This window comes from Aquarana catesbeiana, linkage group LG05, assembly GCF_042186555.1.
Source record: "Aquarana catesbeiana isolate 2022-GZ linkage group LG05, ASM4218655v1, whole genome shotgun sequence".
NCBI lineage: Eukaryota > Metazoa > Chordata > Amphibia > Anura > Ranidae > Aquarana > Aquarana catesbeiana.
The window spans coordinates 540,206,439-540,225,818 of NC_133328.1; the positions used below are offsets into that span (position 1 = coordinate 540,206,439).

At 45.2% G+C, this 19,380-nt stretch overlaps 1 protein-coding gene across 2 annotated transcripts in view; it reads left to right on the forward strand.

Moving 5' to 3' along the window:
• Positions 1-18,280, forward strand: part of LY96 (lymphocyte antigen 96) — a 58,511-nt gene extending 40,231 nt beyond the window's left edge. For both annotated transcript variants that reach the window (XM_073631817.1, XM_073631816.1), the window contains exon 5: positions 17,306-18,280. In XM_073631817.1, the coding sequence (XP_073487918.1) occupies positions 17,306-17,395 (90 nt within the window). In that variant the 3' untranslated portion in view covers positions 17,396-18,280. The remainder of the gene's footprint in view (positions 1-17,305) is intronic.
• The last annotated feature ends 1,100 nt before the right edge of the window (positions 18,281-19,380 follow it).

Below are 19,380 nucleotides of genomic sequence, written 5' to 3' on the forward strand. Positions count from 1 at the left end.
CGAACAGGCAAAAAAATTCGGAAGAACACACGAACACCGTTAAAGTCTATACACGAACATGAAAAATCAAGTGTTAATTTTAAAGGCTTATATGCAAGTTATTGTCATTAAAAGTGTTTGGGGACCTGGGTCCTACCCCAGGGGACACGTATCAATGCTAAACATTTTTTTAAAAACTGCTGATTTTTGGGAGCAGTGATTTTTTTAATGCTTAAAGTGAAACAATAAAAATGAAATATTCCTTTAAATATTGTGCCTGGGGAGTGTCTATAGTATGCCTGTAAAGTAGCACATTTTTCCCGTGTTTAGAACAGTACTGCAGCAAAATGACATTTCTAAAGGAAAAAGGTAATTTAAAACTGATCGCGGCTGTAATGAATTGTCGGGTCTCGGCAATATAGTTAAAACAGATTGAAAAAAACGGTATGGGGTTCCCCCCAGTGCATTACCAGGCCCTTTGGGTCTGGTATGAATATTAAGGGGAACCTCAAACCAAAAATGAAAAATAAAATTGCGTGGGGGTCCCCCCAAAATCCATACCAGGCCCTTCAGGTCTTTTATGGAAATTAAGGGGAACCCTGCGCCAAAATGTAAAAAAAAATGGCGTAGGGGTCCCCCCAAAATCCATACCAGACCCTTATCCGAGCACGCAACCTGGCAAGCCGCAGGAAAAGAGGGGGGACGAGAGAGCGCCCCCCCCTCCTGAACCGCACCAGGCCACATGCCCTCAACATGGGGAGGGTGCTTTGGGGTCTGACCCCAAAGAACCTTGTCCCCATGTTGATGGGGACAAGGGCCTCATCTCCACAACCCTTGCCTGGTGGTTGTGGGGGTATGCGGGCGGGGGGCTTATCGAAATCTGGAAGCCCCCTTTAACAAGGGGACCCCCAGATCCCGCCCCCCCATGTGAATTGGTAACAGGGTATATTGTACCCCTACCCTTTCACAAAAAAAGTGTCAAAAATGGTAAAAAAGACAAGAGACAGCTTGGGACAAGTCCCCCTCTGACGCCACGTGGCGTTAGAGGGGGGCAGGGTCACCCGCTTACGTCACTGGGTGGCCCTGCCCTTAGCTATATAACAGCTGTCACCAATGGGAAGCGTCACTCTTTTCCTGTGGCCTGCCAGGTTGCGTGCTCGGAAAAGGGTCTGGTATGGATTTTGGGGGACCCTACGCCATTTGTTAAAAAATGTTAGCGCAGGGTTCCCCTTAAAATCCATACCAGACCCTCAGCTCTCTGCGGCTCTCGTTCTAGGAGGGTGTCATATGACGGCCCTCCATTTAAACAGGGAATGCGCGCGATCGTGCGCACGCATCCCTGTTCCTTCGGTGGCGGTGTGTCACAAAGATACCGCTCGCCACCGAGTGGGGGTTGAACAGCCATTGGTCATGGCTGTTTACCACGCGATCAGCCGTGATGAAGTCACGGCCGATCACAGATGGTTCTGCCCCACTGTGCACGGCGCATGCGTGCGATCGTGGGTGCGCTGCACGTGCACGTCGGTGGCGGCATGTTCCCGGGAACACTGCTCGTCACCAACGCTGGTAAACAGCCATTGGCTGGTGGCTGTTTATCACGTGATCGACTGTGACCTTTTCACAGCTGATCACTAAATGTAAACACAGAGCGGTAACTAGCTGTTACCAGCTCTTCTCTCCTCACACACCGCTTCCAGTGTGAGGAGAGAAGAGCCAGGAGCAGTGAGTTACCGATCTGTGTCGGTATTGTACTGCACAAGCACAACACTTGTCCCATCGCCCCCCCATTGTCATCTGTCACCCAACAGTCACCCCATAAAGTGCACCTAAGAGACATAAGAGACTGCCATCAGTGACCGTCAGTGGTGCACCCATCAGTGACCGTCACCTGTCACCGTCACCCATCAGTGACCGTCAACTGTCACCGTCACCCATCAGTGACCGTCAACTGTCACCCATCACCTATCAGTGATCGTCAGCGGTGCACCCGTCACCAATCAGTGACCGTGCCCTGTCACCCATCAGTGACCGTCAGCCATCACCCGTCAGCCATCAGTAACTGTCAGCCATCACCCGTCACCCATCAGTGACCGTCAGCGGTGCATCCATCACCCATCAGTGACCGTCACCATCCGTGGCCTGTCACCCATCAGTGACCATCGCCTGTCACACCGTCATCACCTATGAGTGAACGTCACCTGCCACCCATTGCACAGCCTATCAGTGACCGTCACCTGCCACCTGTCACACAGCCATCAGCGTTATGTCCAAAAGATTTTATTCTAGTGAGGAGGCGTTCCAGATTCTCTCCATGACTGATGAGAGCAGCGGGGAGTTCTCATCAGATTCCAATTCTGATTCCGAATGAAATTCGGCATTTGAACTGATTGAGAATAGTGAATCGGCAAATGATTCGGAGGAAGAATGGGTCCCTCCTAAAAGGGCACGGCACTCTGGAAACCAGGCAGCTGCTAGCAACCAGGATTATATTCTCAGGCCCAGTACCAGCGCTGCCGCCAGCGATAGGTCCCAGGAACAAATGACCAGTACCAGCGCTACCGCCGACGATAGGCCCCAGGAACAAATGCCCAGGCCCAGTACCAGTGCTGCCACATCATGCCTGAGTACCAGCACAGGAGATTCAAATCCTCCAACTACTGGAGTGTCACGTCCCCCAAGAGCCAGGGCCTCTACATACTGTACATGCCAGATGGTCTTGCCAACCCAACATGGCTGCTTTCCGACTCGGGATCACCAATTATTTCCCCTTTCACAGCACAGCCAGGTGTGCAGGCCAACACACAAAATTTCACAGCGATTGATTTTTTTTATCTGTTTTTGCCCGACACTTTGCTGCAATTCATTTTGGACCAGACAAATTTATATTCCCAGCAGTATATTGCCAACAACCCCCAATCATCACATGCCCATCCCTTTGAGTGGAGAGATCTGAATTTGGAGGAGTTCAAATTGTTTATGGGCCTCACCATAAACATGGGAATTACAAAAAAAAAATGAAGGACATGCCTATTGGTCCACCGAACCCATCCAACACATGCCCATTTATTCTGCCATAATGTCCAGGTCCTGATACAAGATGATAATGCGCTTTCTTCATTTTAGTGACAATACCCAGTGCCCTGCCCGCAATCATCCAAATTACGACAAGTTATATACAATTCGCCCACTGATAAATTTCTTTTCCCAACAATTTGCAGAACTCTATGTCCCCGATCAGAATATATGTGTCAATGAGTCCCTGGTACCCTTTTCAGGCTGGCTAGGAATAAAGCAATATATTCCTAGCAAAAGGGCCTGATACGAAGTAAAATTATACAAGCTCTGTGAGAGAGTCACAGGATAACTGTATGCGTTCTGCATATATGAAGGAAGAGATTCCCAGCTCCAGCCCCCTGAGTGCCCGGCCTACATGGGCACAACTGGAAAGATTGTATGGGACCTGGCATACCCACTTCTGAACAAAGGATATCACATATACCTTGACAACTTCTACACCAGCCTGCCCCTTTTCAAACACTTATACATTGCAAAACCCCTGGCCTGAGGAACCTCCAGGAAGAAATAGGAAAGACTTCCCACAATCTCTAATGAACAAAAAGCTGCGAGGGGGGGAAGAGCAACATTGAGATGCAACGAAGTGCTGGCCTTGAGGTGGAAGGATAAAAGGGACCTGCACATGTTGTCCACCATCCACGACGACACTACAATTGAGGTTCAAAGGAAACAAGGTCCTATTGAAAAGCCAACATGTGTCCAAGATTATAATCTCTACATGGGGGGGGGTGGATTTCAATGATCAAATGATTCAGCCCTATTTGTCAATAAGGAGGTCCCGATTCTGGTACAAGAAGGTAGCAATTTATCTCATCCATTTGGCCATTTATAATTCTTATGTAGTCTACACCAAATCCACGGAAAGCCCCGCCCCCTTCCTAAAATTCTTAGAAGAAGTTGTCACGTCCCTCATCTATCAATGAAGACCCCCCCCCACAAGACCTTCGCTCTGATACTGTTAGCCGACTTGATGAGCGCCACTTCCCCTTCCACATTCCACCATCTGAAGCAGGCCGAAGACGGCAAAAAAAATGTTGGGGTGTGCAGCAAAAGAGGATTTCGAAAAGATACTAGCTACCATTGTCCCCAGTGTCCCTCCCAATCTGGCCTTTGCATTGGTGAATGCTTCCAATTTTATCATACATCCCTAAAATATTAGCCCATATTTTTAACCATTTCCATGATCTATGCTGACCATTTTCCAGGCTTCCCCAAATAACCATGCCACTGCCTTCCACGTGAACTGACCCTGGCCTGTTTTTTGACTATGCCTCTGGCTATCGTTTGGACTGCTTCCACGTGAACTGACCCTGGCCTGTTTTTGACTATGCCTCTGCCTACCGTTTGGACTGCTTCCATGTGAACTGACCCTGGCCTGTTTTACCAACTACGCTACTGCCTACTGCTTGGACTGCTTGCACGTGAACTGACCCTGGCCTGTTTTATGGACTATTCTTTTGCCTACCACTTGGACTGATCTGTTGCCCTGCTACTGTAGTACACAGGGGTCTCACATATGTGAGGGGCTCCAGAATTGTTTTTCCAGATGGAGAAAATAATTTTTTTTTGTTTTCTCCGGGTTTCAGAATTTCCGGATTAGGGTCTGGAGTCCGGAGGCTTCATAGAGATTTGGGTGGGTCGAAGCCTCTACCCCTGTGCCCTTGTGCACAGGTCTTACCTGATTGCGGCCCTCAGCCTGCTGCTGACTTACTGCCATCATGCCTCTGCGTGCCATATGAACGGAGCACACCGCTACCTGGACTATGCAAATAATTAGCTGTAGCAAGAGGAAGTATGTTGGAGAGCGGTACAATATTGAGTGTCTACAGGTAACAGTGTACCAGGACTAATATTATGGCTGTGCTGGCTGTCTCTGCCTGGACAATTTCAATGGATTGTGCTGTGCTGACAATATCCTTGTGCTGACTATAGACAATATTCCTGCCTGCTGCCTGGATAATTACTATTGCTGTCGCTAAGCACATCCCTGCCTGCTGCCCGGACCAGTGCTCTCCTCTGTGGATACTACTAAAAGCACAGGTTTTTTTTTTACCTTTTTGCAATAGGATTTATTTTGGATTGCAATTGTTGGTATGTACATGCTATGTGTTAGAAATATGAAGGGCCTTGAAAAATGATAGGTTGCCAGGAAATTATACATGTCATTTATGCTCCTAGAACGCCTGATGGTGTCCTGGTGCTCCAGGGCCTTTAAAAGTGTAATAGGTGGTTGAGAAATGAGACGTGAAGAACGCCTGAAGATGCTACTTCAAAGTTGGGCCTTTGTTTGTGGCCAGGCTGTGTAAAAGTCTCACACATGTGGTATCGCCATACTCAGGAGGAGTAGCAGAATGTATTTTAGGGTGTCATGTTTGCCATGTACATGCTATGTGTTGTAAATATCTGATAAATGGACAACTTTTTTTCCACATTTTCAAAAAACTTCTGGAAAAAAATGAACCATTCAAAAGATTCATTATGCCTCACAGATTATACGTTGGGGTGTTTGCTTTCCAAAATGGGGTCATTTTGGGGGCACTTCCATTGTCCTGGTGCTCCAGGGCCTTCAAAAATGTAATAGGTGGTTGAGAAATGAGATGTTTCATTTAAGCTTGTAGAAAGCCTGATGGTGCTACTTCAATGGTGGGCCCTTGTATGTGGCCAGGCTGTGTAAAAGTCTCACACGTGGTATCGCCAGGGCTTTTTTTCTCAGAGAATAGGTGCAGGAAATCCCCCCATCTGAGTCACCCCTTGTCTCTGCACCTACCCACCTCTGACCACGTCCCTTGATCCCACCCCCTACCCATCTACCAGTACTGCCCCTTTTAGAGAATACAGAACCAAGTACCATTTTGTGGTGCTAAATCATTTGTATGGAACATGTTAATGATAAAAAGAAAAGCAGTAAAATAGATCCTCTGCAGCCAGGAATAGAATCCCAGCAATAGATCCCCACACAACAGTAGACTCCCCCAGCAACAATGGACTCCACCCCAACAACAATAGATTCCCTGCAGCAACAGTGAACCACCCACAACAAAATATCCACCCAAGCAAAATTAGACGCCCCACAGCAGCAACAACAGATCTCCCAGCAGCCAGCATCAATGGATCCTCCAGCAGCCAGTAAAAATAGACCTCTCCCTCAACAGTAGATCCCTTCCAGCAACATAAGACCCCCCAGCAACAATAGATTCCCCATCAGCAACAATAAACCCTCACAGAAAATCAGATCCCCACCAGTGACAATAGATCCCTCAGCAGCCAAAATCAATAGACCCTCCAGCACACCCCACACCCCATGCTATTACATACATTCAGTGATGGAGGTGCCGAAACTGCATTCCCCCGCGTTCCCGCTGAAAAAAAGGCCTGGGTATCGCCATACTCGGGAAGAGTAGCAGAATGTATTTTGGGGTGTAATTTGTTGTATGCATATGCTCTGTGAGAGAAATAAACTGTCAATATGACAATTTTGTAAAAAAAAAAAAAAAAAAAATCTTCATTTTGCAAAGAATTGTGGGAAAAAATGACAACTTAAAAAAAACTCACCATGCTACTTACTTAATACCTTGGAATGTCTACTTTCTAAAAAGGGGTAATTTGGGGGGTATTTGTACTTTCCTGACTTGTTAGGCTCGGTTCACACTAGGACGACTTGGGATCCGACTTGTAAGCCCTCAATTCGCCCCAAGTCGCCCCAGAAAGAGATTCACATTACAGTGAATGGGAGCGTCTTAATAGACACTACTGAAGTTGCTCCGACTTCAGAGCGTACTCCCTGTACTACTTGGATCCGACTTGGTAGGCGACCTGTACCATAGAAATCAATGGAAGTCGCCTCCAAGTCGGATCTCTCTCTACAGTCAAGCGACTTTGCAGGGAAAAAATTTAGTTTGCCCAGGCAAACCCCTCCCTCCCAGAGAGCTGATTATCCTGTGATTGGCCACAGCCAAAGTCGCCTGTCCTGGAGGCGACTTGAAGTCGTGTTGTAATTTGCTTAAAGTCACGCTGAAGTCGCGCTGAAGCCGCGTTGAAGCCGCCGTACAAAGTCGCGCTGAAATCGTGTTGCCCCTGTGTGAACCGAGCCTAGTGTCTCAAGAAATGAGATAAGCCTTCAGTACATCAGGTGTGATCAGATGTGATCAATTTTCAGTAATTGGCACCATAGTTTGTAGACTATAACTTCACAAAGACCAAATAATTTACACTAATTTTGGTTATTTTTACCAAAGATATGTGGCAGTATAAATTTTGGCCAAAATTTATGAAGAAAAATTACTAATTTGCAAAATTTTATGACAGAAACAAAGACAAAGGCATTTTTTTCACAAAATTTACGGTCTTTTTTATTTATAGCACAAAAAATAAAAAACCCACTAGTGATTAAATACTACCAAAAGAAAGCTCTATTTGTGTGAAAAAGGGATGCAAATTTTATATGGGTCCAGTGTTGCATGACTGAGTAATTGTCATTCAAATGTGAGAGTGCTGAAAGCTGAAAATTGGTCTGGGCAGGAAGGGGGTGTAAGTGTCCTGTATTGAGGTAGTTAATATTCATATCAGACCCAAAGGGCCTGGTAATGGACTGGGGGGGGGGACCCCAGGCTGATTTTTCAATGAGTTTTATCTATATTGCCGAGACCCGACAATTCATTACAGCCGCGATCAGTTTTCAATTTTTCCTTTAGAAATTTAATTTTGCTGTGGTACTGTTCTAAAGACGGGAAAAATGCGCCACTTTACAGGCATACTATAGACAACCCCCAGGCATGATATTTAAAGGAATATTTCATTTTTATTGTTTCACTTTACCACTTGACGACCGCCTCACGCTGATGTACGTCAGCAGAATGGCACGGGCAGGCAAAATCACGTACCTGGTACGTGATTGCCTTCCCGCTGGCGGGGAGTCCGATCGGACCCCCCCTGGTGCCCGAGGCGGTCGCCTTTGGTCTGGCAGCGATCAGAGATGAGGGGGAGGCCATCCATTCGTGGCCCCCCCTCACGATCGCTCCCAGCCAATGAGAATCTTCCCCTGCCTCTGTGTAGTACACAGAGGCAGGGGATGTGATGCCATCACTCCTCGGCTCGGCAGTTTCCGTTCCGGCGCCGAGGAGAGAAGACATCTGAGTGAGTTGCACAACACACACAGTAGAACATGCCAGGCACACTTTACACCCCCCTTTACCCCCCGATCACCCCCTAACCCCCCCCCCCCCCCCGTCACACTGACACCAAGCAGTTTTTTTTTTCTGATTACTGCATGGTGTCAGTTTGTGACAGTTAGTGTGGTAGGGCAGTAAGTGTTAGCCCCCTTTAGGTCTAGGGTACCCCCCTAACCCCCCCTAATAAAGTTTTAACCCCTTGATCACCCCCTGTCGCCAGTGTCACTAAGCGATAATTTTTCTGATCGCTGTATTAGTGTCACTGGTGACGCTAGTTAGGGACATAAATATTTAGGTTCGCCATCAGCGTTTTATATCGACAGGGACCCCCATATACTACCTAATAAATGTTTTAACCCCTTGATTGCCCCCTAGTTAACCCTTTCACCACTGATCACCGTATAACTGTTACGGGTGACGCTGGTTAGTTTGTTTATTTTTTATAGTGTCAGGGCACCCGCTGTTTATTACCGAATAAAGGTTTAGCCCCCTGATCGCCCGGCGGGGATTTGCGTCGCCCCAGGCAGCGTCAGATTAGCGCCAGTACCGCTAACACCCACGCACGCAGCATACGCCTCCCTTAGTGGTATAGTATCTGAACGGATCAATATCTGATCTGATCAGATCTATACTAGCGTCCCCAGCAGTTTAGGGTTCCCAAAAACGCAGTGTTAGCGGGATCAGCCCAGATACCTGCTAGCACCTGCGTTTTGCCCCTCCGCCCGGCCCAGCTCAGCCCACCCAAATGCAGTATTGAGCGATCACTGTCACTTACAAAACACTAAACGCATAACTGCAGCGTTCGCAGAGTCAGGCCTGATCCCTGCGATCGCTAACAGTTTTTTTGGTAGCGTTTTGGTGAACTGGCAAGCACCAGCCCCAGGCAGCGTCAGGTTAGCGCCAGTACCGCTAACACCCACGCACGCAGCGTACACCTCCCTTAGTGGTATAGTATCTGAGCGGATCAATATCTGATCCGATCAGATCTATACTAGCGTCCCCAGCAGTTTAGGGTTCCCAAAAACGCAGTGTTAGCAGGATCAGCTCAGATACCTGCTAGCACCTGCGTTTTTCCCCTCCGCCCGGCCCAGCTCAGCCCACCCAAGTGCAGTATCGTTCGATCACTGACACTTACAAAACACTAAACGCATAACTGCAGCGTTTGCAGAGTCAGGCCTGATTCCTGCGATCGCTAACAGTTTTTTTGGTAGCGTTTTGGTGAACTGGCAAGCGCCAGTGGCCTAGTACACCCCTGGTCGTAGTCAAACCAGCACTGCAGTAACAAGTGGTGACGTGGCGAGTCCCATAAGTGCAGTTCAAGCTGGTGAGGTGGCAAGCACAAGTAGTGTCCCGCTGCCACCAAGAAGACAAACAGGCCCGTCGTGCCCATAGTGCCCTTCCTGCTGCATTCGCCAATCCTAACTGGGAACCCACCACTTCTGCAGCCCCCTTACTTCCCCCATTCACATCCCCAACCAAATGCAGTCGGCTGCATGAGAGGCATTTTCTTTATGTCCTTCCGAGTACCCCTACCCAACGAACCCCCCAAAAAAGATGTTGTGTCTGCAGCAAGCGCGGATATAGGCGTGACACCCGCTATTATTGTCCCTCCTGTCCTGACAATCCTGGTCTTTGCATTGGTGAATGTTTTGAACGCTACCATTCACTAGTTGAGTATTAGCGTAGGGTACAGCATTGCACAGACTAGGCACACTTTCACAGGGTCTCCCAAGATGCCATCGCATTTTGAAAGACCCAAACCTGGAACCGGTTACAGTTATAAAAGTTAGTTACAAAAAAAAGTGTAAAAAAAAAAAATATATATATATATATATATAGATATATATATATATATATATATATATATATATATATATATATATATATATATATATATAAAATAAAAAAAAAATAGTTGTCGTTTTATTGTTCTCTCTCTCTCTATTCTCTCTCTATTGTTCTGCTCTTTTTTACTGTATTCTATTCTGCAATGTTTTATTGTTATTATGTTTTATCCTGTTTGCTTTTCAGGTATGCAATTTTTTATACTTTACCGTTTACTGTGTTTTATTGTTAACCATTTTTTTGTCTTCAGGTACACCATTCACGACTTTGAGTGGTTATACCAGAATGATGCCTGCAGGTTTAGGTATCATCTTGGTATCATTCTTTTCAGCCAGCGGTTGGCTTTCATGTAAAAGCAATCCTAGCGGCTAATTAGCCTCTAGACTGCTTTTACAAGCAGTGGGAGGGAATGCCCCCCACCGTCTTCCGTGTTTTTCTCTGGCTCTCCTGTCTCAACAGGGAACCTGAGAATGCAGCTGGTGATTCAGCCAGCTGACCATAGAGCTGATCAGAGACCAGAGTGGCTCCAAACATCTCTATGGCCTAAGAAACCGGAAGCTACGAGCATTTCATTACTTAGATTTCGCCGGATGTAAACAGCGCCATTGGGAAATTGGGAAAGCATTTTATCACACCGATCTTGGTGTGGTCAGATGCTTTGAGGGCAGAGGAGAGATCTAGGGTCTAATAGACCCCGATTTTTTCAAAAAAGAGTACCTGTCACCAGGGCCGTCTTTAATTTTGATTGGGCCCTGGGCAAACATTTTCTTGGGGCCCCACCCCTCCATTCTGAGACATACAAAAAATAGCAGGTAGACTCAAAATCAGTTTACTGCAGCAGATCACGCAGCAATTGCAATTGTTTGCCAGAGGTTACAGCCTATCCTTACTGCTCACTGGCTGGTTTCTAGAGGTTACAACACATAATTTCTGCTTGCCGATTGGTTGCTAGAGGTTGATGTACATTATTAGCCCTCACTTGGTTGCTAGGGGTTACAGTACATCATTATCACTTACTGATTGGTTGCTAGAGATTAAAGCAGATCACTACTGTTCGCTGATTGGTTGCTAGAGGTTAATGCACATCATTACCTCTCACTGAGCAGTGGAGCAATCCCAAATAATTGAGCAAGTAAAGGGGCACATTAATACACATATTACAGGAGAGTGTCAGAGAGTGCAGACATACTGCAGGAGACAATCAGAGACTGTGGACATACTGCAGGAGACAATCAGAGACTGCGGACATACTGCAGGAGATTACCAGAGACTGCGGACTTACTGCAGGAGATTACCAGATACTGCGGACATACTGCAGGAGACAATCAGAGACTGTGGACATACTGCAGGAGATTACCAGAGACTGCGGACTTACTGCAGGAGATTACCAGAGACTGCGGACATACTGCAGGAGACAATCAGAGACTGTGGACATACTGCAGGAGACAATCAGAGACTGCGGACATACTGCAGGAGACAATCAGAGACTGCGGACATACTGAAGGAGACAATCAGAGAATGCGGACATACTGAAGGAGACAATCAGAGACTGCGGACTTACTGCAGGAGATTACCAGAGACTGCAAACATACTGCAGGAGATTACCAGAGACTGCGGACATACTGCAGGAGATTACCAGAGACTGCGGACATACTGCAGGAGATTACCAGAGACTGCGGACATACTGCAGGAGACAATCAGAGACTGCGGACATACTGCAGGAGACAATCAGAGACTGTGGACATACTGCAGGAGACAATCAGAGACTGTGGACATACTGCAGGAGACAATCAGAGACTGTGGACATACTGCAGGAGACAATCAGAGACTGTGGACATACTGCAGGAGATTACCAGAGACTGCGGACATACTGCAGGAGACAATCAGAGACTGCGAACATACTGCAGGAGATTACCAGAGACTGCGAACATACTGCAGGAGATTACCAGAGACTGCGGACATACTGCAGGAGATTACCAGAGACTGCGGACATACTGCAGGAGATTACCAGAGACTGCGGACATACTGCAGGAGATTACCAGAGACTGCGGACATACTGCAGGAGACAATTAAAGACTGCAGACATACTGCAGGAGACAATCAGAAACTGTGGACATACTGCAGGAGACAATCAGAGACTGCGGACATACTGCAGGAGACAATCAGAGACTGCGGACATACTGCAGGAGACAATCAGAGACTGCGGACATACTGCAGGAGATTACCAGAGACTGCGGACATACTGCAGGAGATTACCAGAGACTGCGGACATACTGCAGGAGATTACCAGAGACTGCGGACATACTGCAGGAGATTACCAGAGACTGTGGACATACTGCAGGAGACAATCAGAGACTGCGGACATACTGCAGGAGATTACCAGAGACTGCGGACATACTGCAGGAGACAATCAGAGACTGCGGAAATACTGCAGGAGACAATCAGAGATCGCGGACATACTGCAGGAGACAATCAGAGACTGCAGACATTATACAGGAGATGGTCAAAGAACTTTCAGCAATGCACAGCTTTACAGTTGAATAACACAGCTCAGGGTTTCAGCAGTCAGGCATTTTATGGGTGTAAAGACATACCTGGCCAGCCAAACTCACTACATACATTCAGGTGTGTGGGCGGGGCTTCCACTCTCTGCTCTCACTACAACAGTTCCACTGATGCTTTGTGTTGGGGGCTGCATCACCTATGAATTGGGGCCCCGATGACAGCTTTGCAGAGCGCACAGAGGATACAGGAGGATGTATTCCCGCGCTAGTCAGCTGAGAGGGGCGGGGCTGGGAGCTCCACTGACGCCGCCCACGTGCAGCCTGTGTACTCGCATCTGTAGTGAGAGCCAGTGATCGGAGTGGGAGTGTCATTGGAGCTCCCGGCCCCGCCCCCGGACCTCTGTATTCACCAGCCAGTATAGAGGAGGCGGGGCCGGGAACTCCAATGACACTCCCACTCCGATCACTGGCTCTCACTACAAGCCGTCACGTAGGCGGGGTCAGAGCGTCAGTGGAGCTCCCGGCCCCACCCCCTCTCAGCTGGTTAGCACGGAATACATCCTCCCGTGTCCTCTGCGCACTCTGCAAAGCTGTCATCGGGGCCCCAATTCACGGCTAGCGCGGGCCCCCCAACAAAGATTGGGCCCAGGGCAAGTGCCCCGTTTGCCCTGCGCTAAAGACGGCCCTGCCTGTCACTACCTATTGCTATCATAGGGGATATTTACATTCCCTGAGATAACAATAAAAATGATTAAAAAAAATGAAAGGAACAGTTTAAAAATAAGATAAAAAAGCAAAAAAAAGCAAAAAAAAAAAAAAAAAAAGCACCCCTGTCGCCCCCTGCTCTCGCGCTAAGGCAATCGCAAGCAGCGGTCTGTCGTCAAATGTAAACAGCAATTGCACCATGCATGTGAGGTATCACCGTGAAGGTCAGATCGAGGACAGTAATTTTAGCAGTAGAACTCCTCTGTAAATCTAAAGTGGTAACCTGTAAAGGCTTTTAAAGGCTTTTAAAAATGTATTTATTTAGTTGCTACTGCACGTTTGTGCGCAATTGTAAAGCATGTCATGTTTGGTATCCATGTACTCGGCCTAAGATCATCTTTTTTATTTCATCAAACATTTGGGCAATATAGTGTGTTTTAGTGCATTAAAATTTAAAAAAGTGTGTTTTTCCCCAAAAAATGCGTTTGAAAAATCGCTGCGCAAATACTGTGTGAAAAAAAAAAAGAAACACCCACCATTTTAATCTGTAGGGCATTTGCTTTAAAAAAATATATAATGTTTGGGGGTTCAAAGTAATTTCCTTGCAAAAAAAAAAAATTTTTTCATGTAAACAAAAAGTGTCAGAAAGGGCTTTGTCTTCAAGTGGTTAGAAGAGTGGGTGATGTGTGACATAAGCTTCTAAATGTTGTGCATAAAATGCCAGGACAGTTCAACCCCCCCCCCCCAAATGACCCCATTTTGGAAAGTAGACACCCCAAGTTATTTGCTGAGAGTCATGTCGAGTCCATGGAATATTTTATATTTTGACACAAGTTGCGGGAAAGAGACACATTTTTTTTTTTTTTTTTGCACAAAGTTGTCACTAAATGATATATTGCTGAAACATGCCATGGGAATATGTGAAATTACACCCCAAAATACATTCTGTTGCTTCTGCTGAGTACGGGGATACCACATGTGTGAGACTTTTTGGGAGCCTAGCCGCGTACGGGACCCCGAAAACCAAGCACCGCCTTCAGGCTTTCTAAGGGCGTAAATTTTTGATTTCACTCTTCACTGCCTATCACAGTTTCGGGGGCCATGGAATGCCCAGGTGGCACAAAACCCCCCAAATGACCCCATTTTGGAAAGTAGACACCCCAAGCTATTTGCTGAGAGGTATAGTGAGTATTTTGCAGACCTCACTTTTTGTCACAAAGTTTTGAAAATTGAAAAAAGAAAAAAAAAAAGTTTTTTCTTGTCTTTCTTCATTTTCAAAAACAAATGAGAGCTGCAAAATATTCACCATGCCTCTCAGCAAATAGCTTGGGGTGTCTACTTTCCAAAACGGGGTCATTTGGGGGGGGGTTGTGCCACCTGGGCATTCCATGGCCTCCGAAACTGTGATAGGCAGTGAAGAGTGAAATCAAAAATTTACACCCTTAGAAATCCTGAAGGCGGTGATTGGTTTTCGGGGCCCCGTACGCGGCTAGGCTCCCAAAAAGTCCCACACATGTGGTATCTCCATACTCAGGAGAAGCAGCTAAATGTATTTTGGGGTGCAATTCCACATATGCCCATGGCCTGTGTGAGCAATATATCATTTAGTGACAACTTTGTGCAAAAAAAAAAAAAAATTTTGTCACTTTCCTGCAACTTGTGTCAAAATATAAAATATTCCATGGACTCAACATGCCTCTCAGCAAATAGCTTGGGTGTCTACTTTCCAAAATGGGATCATTTGGGGGGGGTTTGTGCCATCTGGGCATTTTATGGCCTTCAAAACTGTGATAGGTAGTAAGGAGTGAAATCAAAAATTTACGCCCTTAGAAATCCTGAAGGCTGTGATTGGTTTTCGGGGCCCCGTATGCGGCTAGGCTCCCAAAAAGTCCCACACATGTGGTATCCCTGTACTCAGGAGAAGCAGCTGAATGTATTTTGGGGTGCAATTCCACATATGCCCATGGCCTGTGTGAGCAATATATCATTTAGTGATAACTTTTTGTATTTTTTTTTTTTTTTGTCATTATTCAATCACTTGGGACAAAAAAAATTAATATTCAATGGGCTCAACATGCCTCTCAGCAAGTTCCTTTGGGTGTCTACTTCCCAAAATGGGGTCATTTGGGGGGGGGTTTGTACTGCCCTGCCATTTTAGCACCTCAAGAAATGACATAGGCAGTCATAAACTAAAAGCTGTGTAAATTCCAGAAAATGTACCCTAGCTTGTAGACGCTATAACTTTTGCGCAAACCAATAAATATACGCTTACTGACATTTTTTTTACCAAAGACATGTGGCCAAATACATTTTGGCCTAAATGTATGACTAAAATTGAGTTTATTGGAATTTTTTTATAACAAAAAAGTAGAAAATATCATTTTTTTTCAAAATTTTCAGTCTTTTTCCATTTATAGCGCAAAAAATAAAAACCGCAGAGGTGATCAAATACCATCAAAAGAAAGCTCTATTTGTGGGAAGAAAAGGACGCAAATTTTGTTTGGGTACAGCATTGCATGACCGCGCAATTAGCAGTTAAAGCGACACAGTGCCAAACTGGAAAAAGTCCTCTGGTCTTTAGGCAGCCAAATGGTCCGGGGCTGAAGTGGTTAAGCATTAAAAAAATCACTGCTCCCGAAAAAACGGCTGTTTTTGAAGAAAAAAATTTGCATTGATACATGTCCCCCTGGGGCAGTACCCTGGTCCCCAAACACTTTTTTTGACAATAACTTGCATATAAGCCTTTAAAATGAACACTTAATTTTTCATGTTAGTGTCCCATAGACTTTAACGGTGTTCCGGCGGCTTTCGAATTTTCCCCCGAACACCGCATATTGTTCGGTGTTCGCCGGAACATCCGAACAACCAAAGTTTGGCCTGAACTTATGCTCGGGCCGAACCATTTCTGCCATCCCTAATTGCTACTGCTTATGCGGATCTGGACACAAGACATCACTTTATGCTTAGTCTTGGTCACTTCTCATTACTTATACTAAGGGTGTTACTACTGTTGCTGCTTCAACTTAATGCTTGTTACCACATCATTTATTGACAATATATTAGGTTTGCTTTTACTGACTTGCATAATGCCTGTTTCTACGACAAGGTATTACTGTTGAGTGTCAAGTGCTACTTCCAGTGATTTTGGTGTCTGTGTATGTTTATACATTCAACCTAGTGTGTTGGAGGGGACTGAAGTTCTTGAGGAAGATAAGTCAAAGAACAAGGGACCCATTCCATTCAGCGGTTCCTATGGAGGTAGTGCAACACACAGAGTTACCATGCTTATTATACACCACCCACATAGTGACAATGCTCATTTTTCACTGTCCACAGAGTTACAACACTTATTGTACACCATCCAAAACAATCAGGGTCATTGTACACTATCCACAGAGCAACATTTCTATTTGTACACTATCTGCAACAATGCTAATTGTACACTACACACAGAGCAGTGTTCATTGTACACCATCCACAGGGTAACAAAGCTCATTGTACACATCCACAGAGCAACAATGCTCATTGTACACCATACATTAAGCAACAATGCTCATCCATGCCATCCACAGAGTGATAATGCTCATTGTACACCATCCAAAGTATGACAGTGTTCACTGTACACCAGGGGTAGGCAACCTCAGCCCTCCAGCTGTGGAGAAACTACAAAATGAATGGTGCTATATAAATAAGTTATTGTGCAGCGTGCTTAGAGCAAAAATGCTCATTGTGACCATCTATAGAGCAACAATGATTGTACACCGTCTACAGAGGGACAGTCCTCACTGTACACCATCCACAACAGCAATGCTTATTGTGGACCACATATGAAGCAACAATGCCCATTGTACACCATCCACAAATCTACAATGTGCATTGTACATTATCCATGGAGTAACAAGGTATGCTATCACTGGACATACACTACTAAATAAGGGAGGCAGCAAGGTAGAAAAACACTGGTATATGTATGTTTGTCAACATAACTATTTTTTCTGCTATTAAAAGTTTTCTTATTCTGATTTTCAGGGCACATCTTTTGGAAAATTTCGGGTATTTGCTGGACAAAAAGAAGAACTGATCCTGTGTGTTGATGTGACACTAATTTATAAATTGTAAATTATATGTTAATCCTTTTCCACACATAATATATTTTTCTACATTAAAAAACTAAAGTAAACTCCAGCCCAAATTTTTTTTTTTTTTTTAGGTACTGAGTGTGGATAGTACCTACATACATGGCCATACATGGATCAAAATTTCAGCTGGTTAAGCAGGGACTGGCCAAATTTCAGTCCATGTATGGGCTAGTACAGAAGTCGATCTATAGACAACCGGGCAGGATTTTTTTGGTGAGTTTAAATTTTTTTTTCTGCCCTTAAACTCCCCTAATGTCATTATATGTGTCCGACATTTTTAACAGTTTAGTAGTAGGGGAGTTTAGAGGATGTTTTCTGAATGCCCTAAAATCACATTCAGGAGAGGCAATTTTGACCACACTAGGCAAGTTTAGCACTTCAGCGTTTATTTATTTCAATGGCCAGAATGAATGAAAATTCTGTCCAATGAAAAAAGAAGACACCAAAACTCAAAACACTGCTAAACTCACCTAAACTGTTTTTAAAAAATGCAGCTTAAGTGAGTTTATAACGCTGATTTTCTCCTGTCAGGATAAACAACGTTTACAAGAAACCAGCGTGCATGAGGCCAAAGACAGGAAATGAGGGGGGAATATCTTCCACATAAACAGAGACACCAAAAATAGCCTGGTAGATGTTCTAACCCCTTACTATGCCAGCTAACAATAAAGTTTTGTCCAGAGTTATACTTTAATTTCCATATGCCAATACCTTTGGCATTAATTCTTGTATTTTTCTTTTAATTTAGGTTTATTTATTTGATCTATCACTGTGCTGGTTAGGTTAATATCTTCTTTTTATTTATGTAATTGGTTTATTTCATAATTGCTTGACTCATTTTTTAATAAAAAGGATAAAAAGATAATTGTTATTACAGTATATTCTTCATTATTACCTGGAGTGTATGCTGTTATTGATAGAGTGATTTTAAGATGATTGTTTAAGCCTCAACAGGTCAGTGTTAGTGATTAGCAAATCTTCTTAGGTTCAATTTGAGAGCGGGTTCAACAAACATCCAAAAATTAACAAATTGCAAACACTAATGCCCTGTACACACGGTCGGATTTTCCAACGGAAAATGTGTGATAGGACCTTGTTGTTGGAAATTCCGACCGTGTGTAGGCTCCATCACACATTTTCCATCGGATTTTCCGACACACAAAGTTTGAGAGCTTGCTATAAAATTTTCCGACAACAAAATCCGTTGTTGGAATTTCCGATCGTGTGTACACAAATCCGACGCACAAAGTGCCACGCATGCTCAGAATAAATAAAGAGATGAAAGCTATTGGCTACTGCCCCGTTTATAGTCCCGACTTACGTGTTTTACGTCACCGCGTTCAGAATGATCGGATTTTCCGACAACTTTGTGTGACCGTGTGTATGCAAGACAAGTTTGAGCCAACATCCGTCGGAAAAAATCCTAGGATTTTGTTGTCGGAATGTCCGATCAATGTCCGACCGTGTGTACGGGGCATTATGCAAACTCCATTGAAATCCATTCTCTCCATTTTCAAGTCTAATGGGCAAGGGATTGTAAAACAAAGGGCATGGGGAGCTGGGCACTTTCAGGGTGGACTTGTACGAATGCACATAGTATATTGTATGGCAGGGAGCAGCTATTTTAAAGTGGAACTAAACCCACTGATTTAACCCAAACATTCAAGGCAAGCCTCTGGTGTTATCACATGGGCGGCTAAGACTGGGGGTGGGGCTCAGTAAAAATGGGCAACTGAGCAGCAGTTTTGCTGCCCCCCCAAATGCTAACATTACAGCCTGCAACATTTTAAGTCAGGCTGCAGAGTGTGACAGGCAGGTAACACCGCCTTTCAAACTCGCCCATTGTGTTCAATGGGAGCTCACCAAACTGCTTGGGTTCAAGTTTGTGGTGTGATTTTACTACAAAATCCCCCTTGGGGTTGGCAAAAACAAAACACAGACGTTAAGGAGACAGTAGGGTCACCT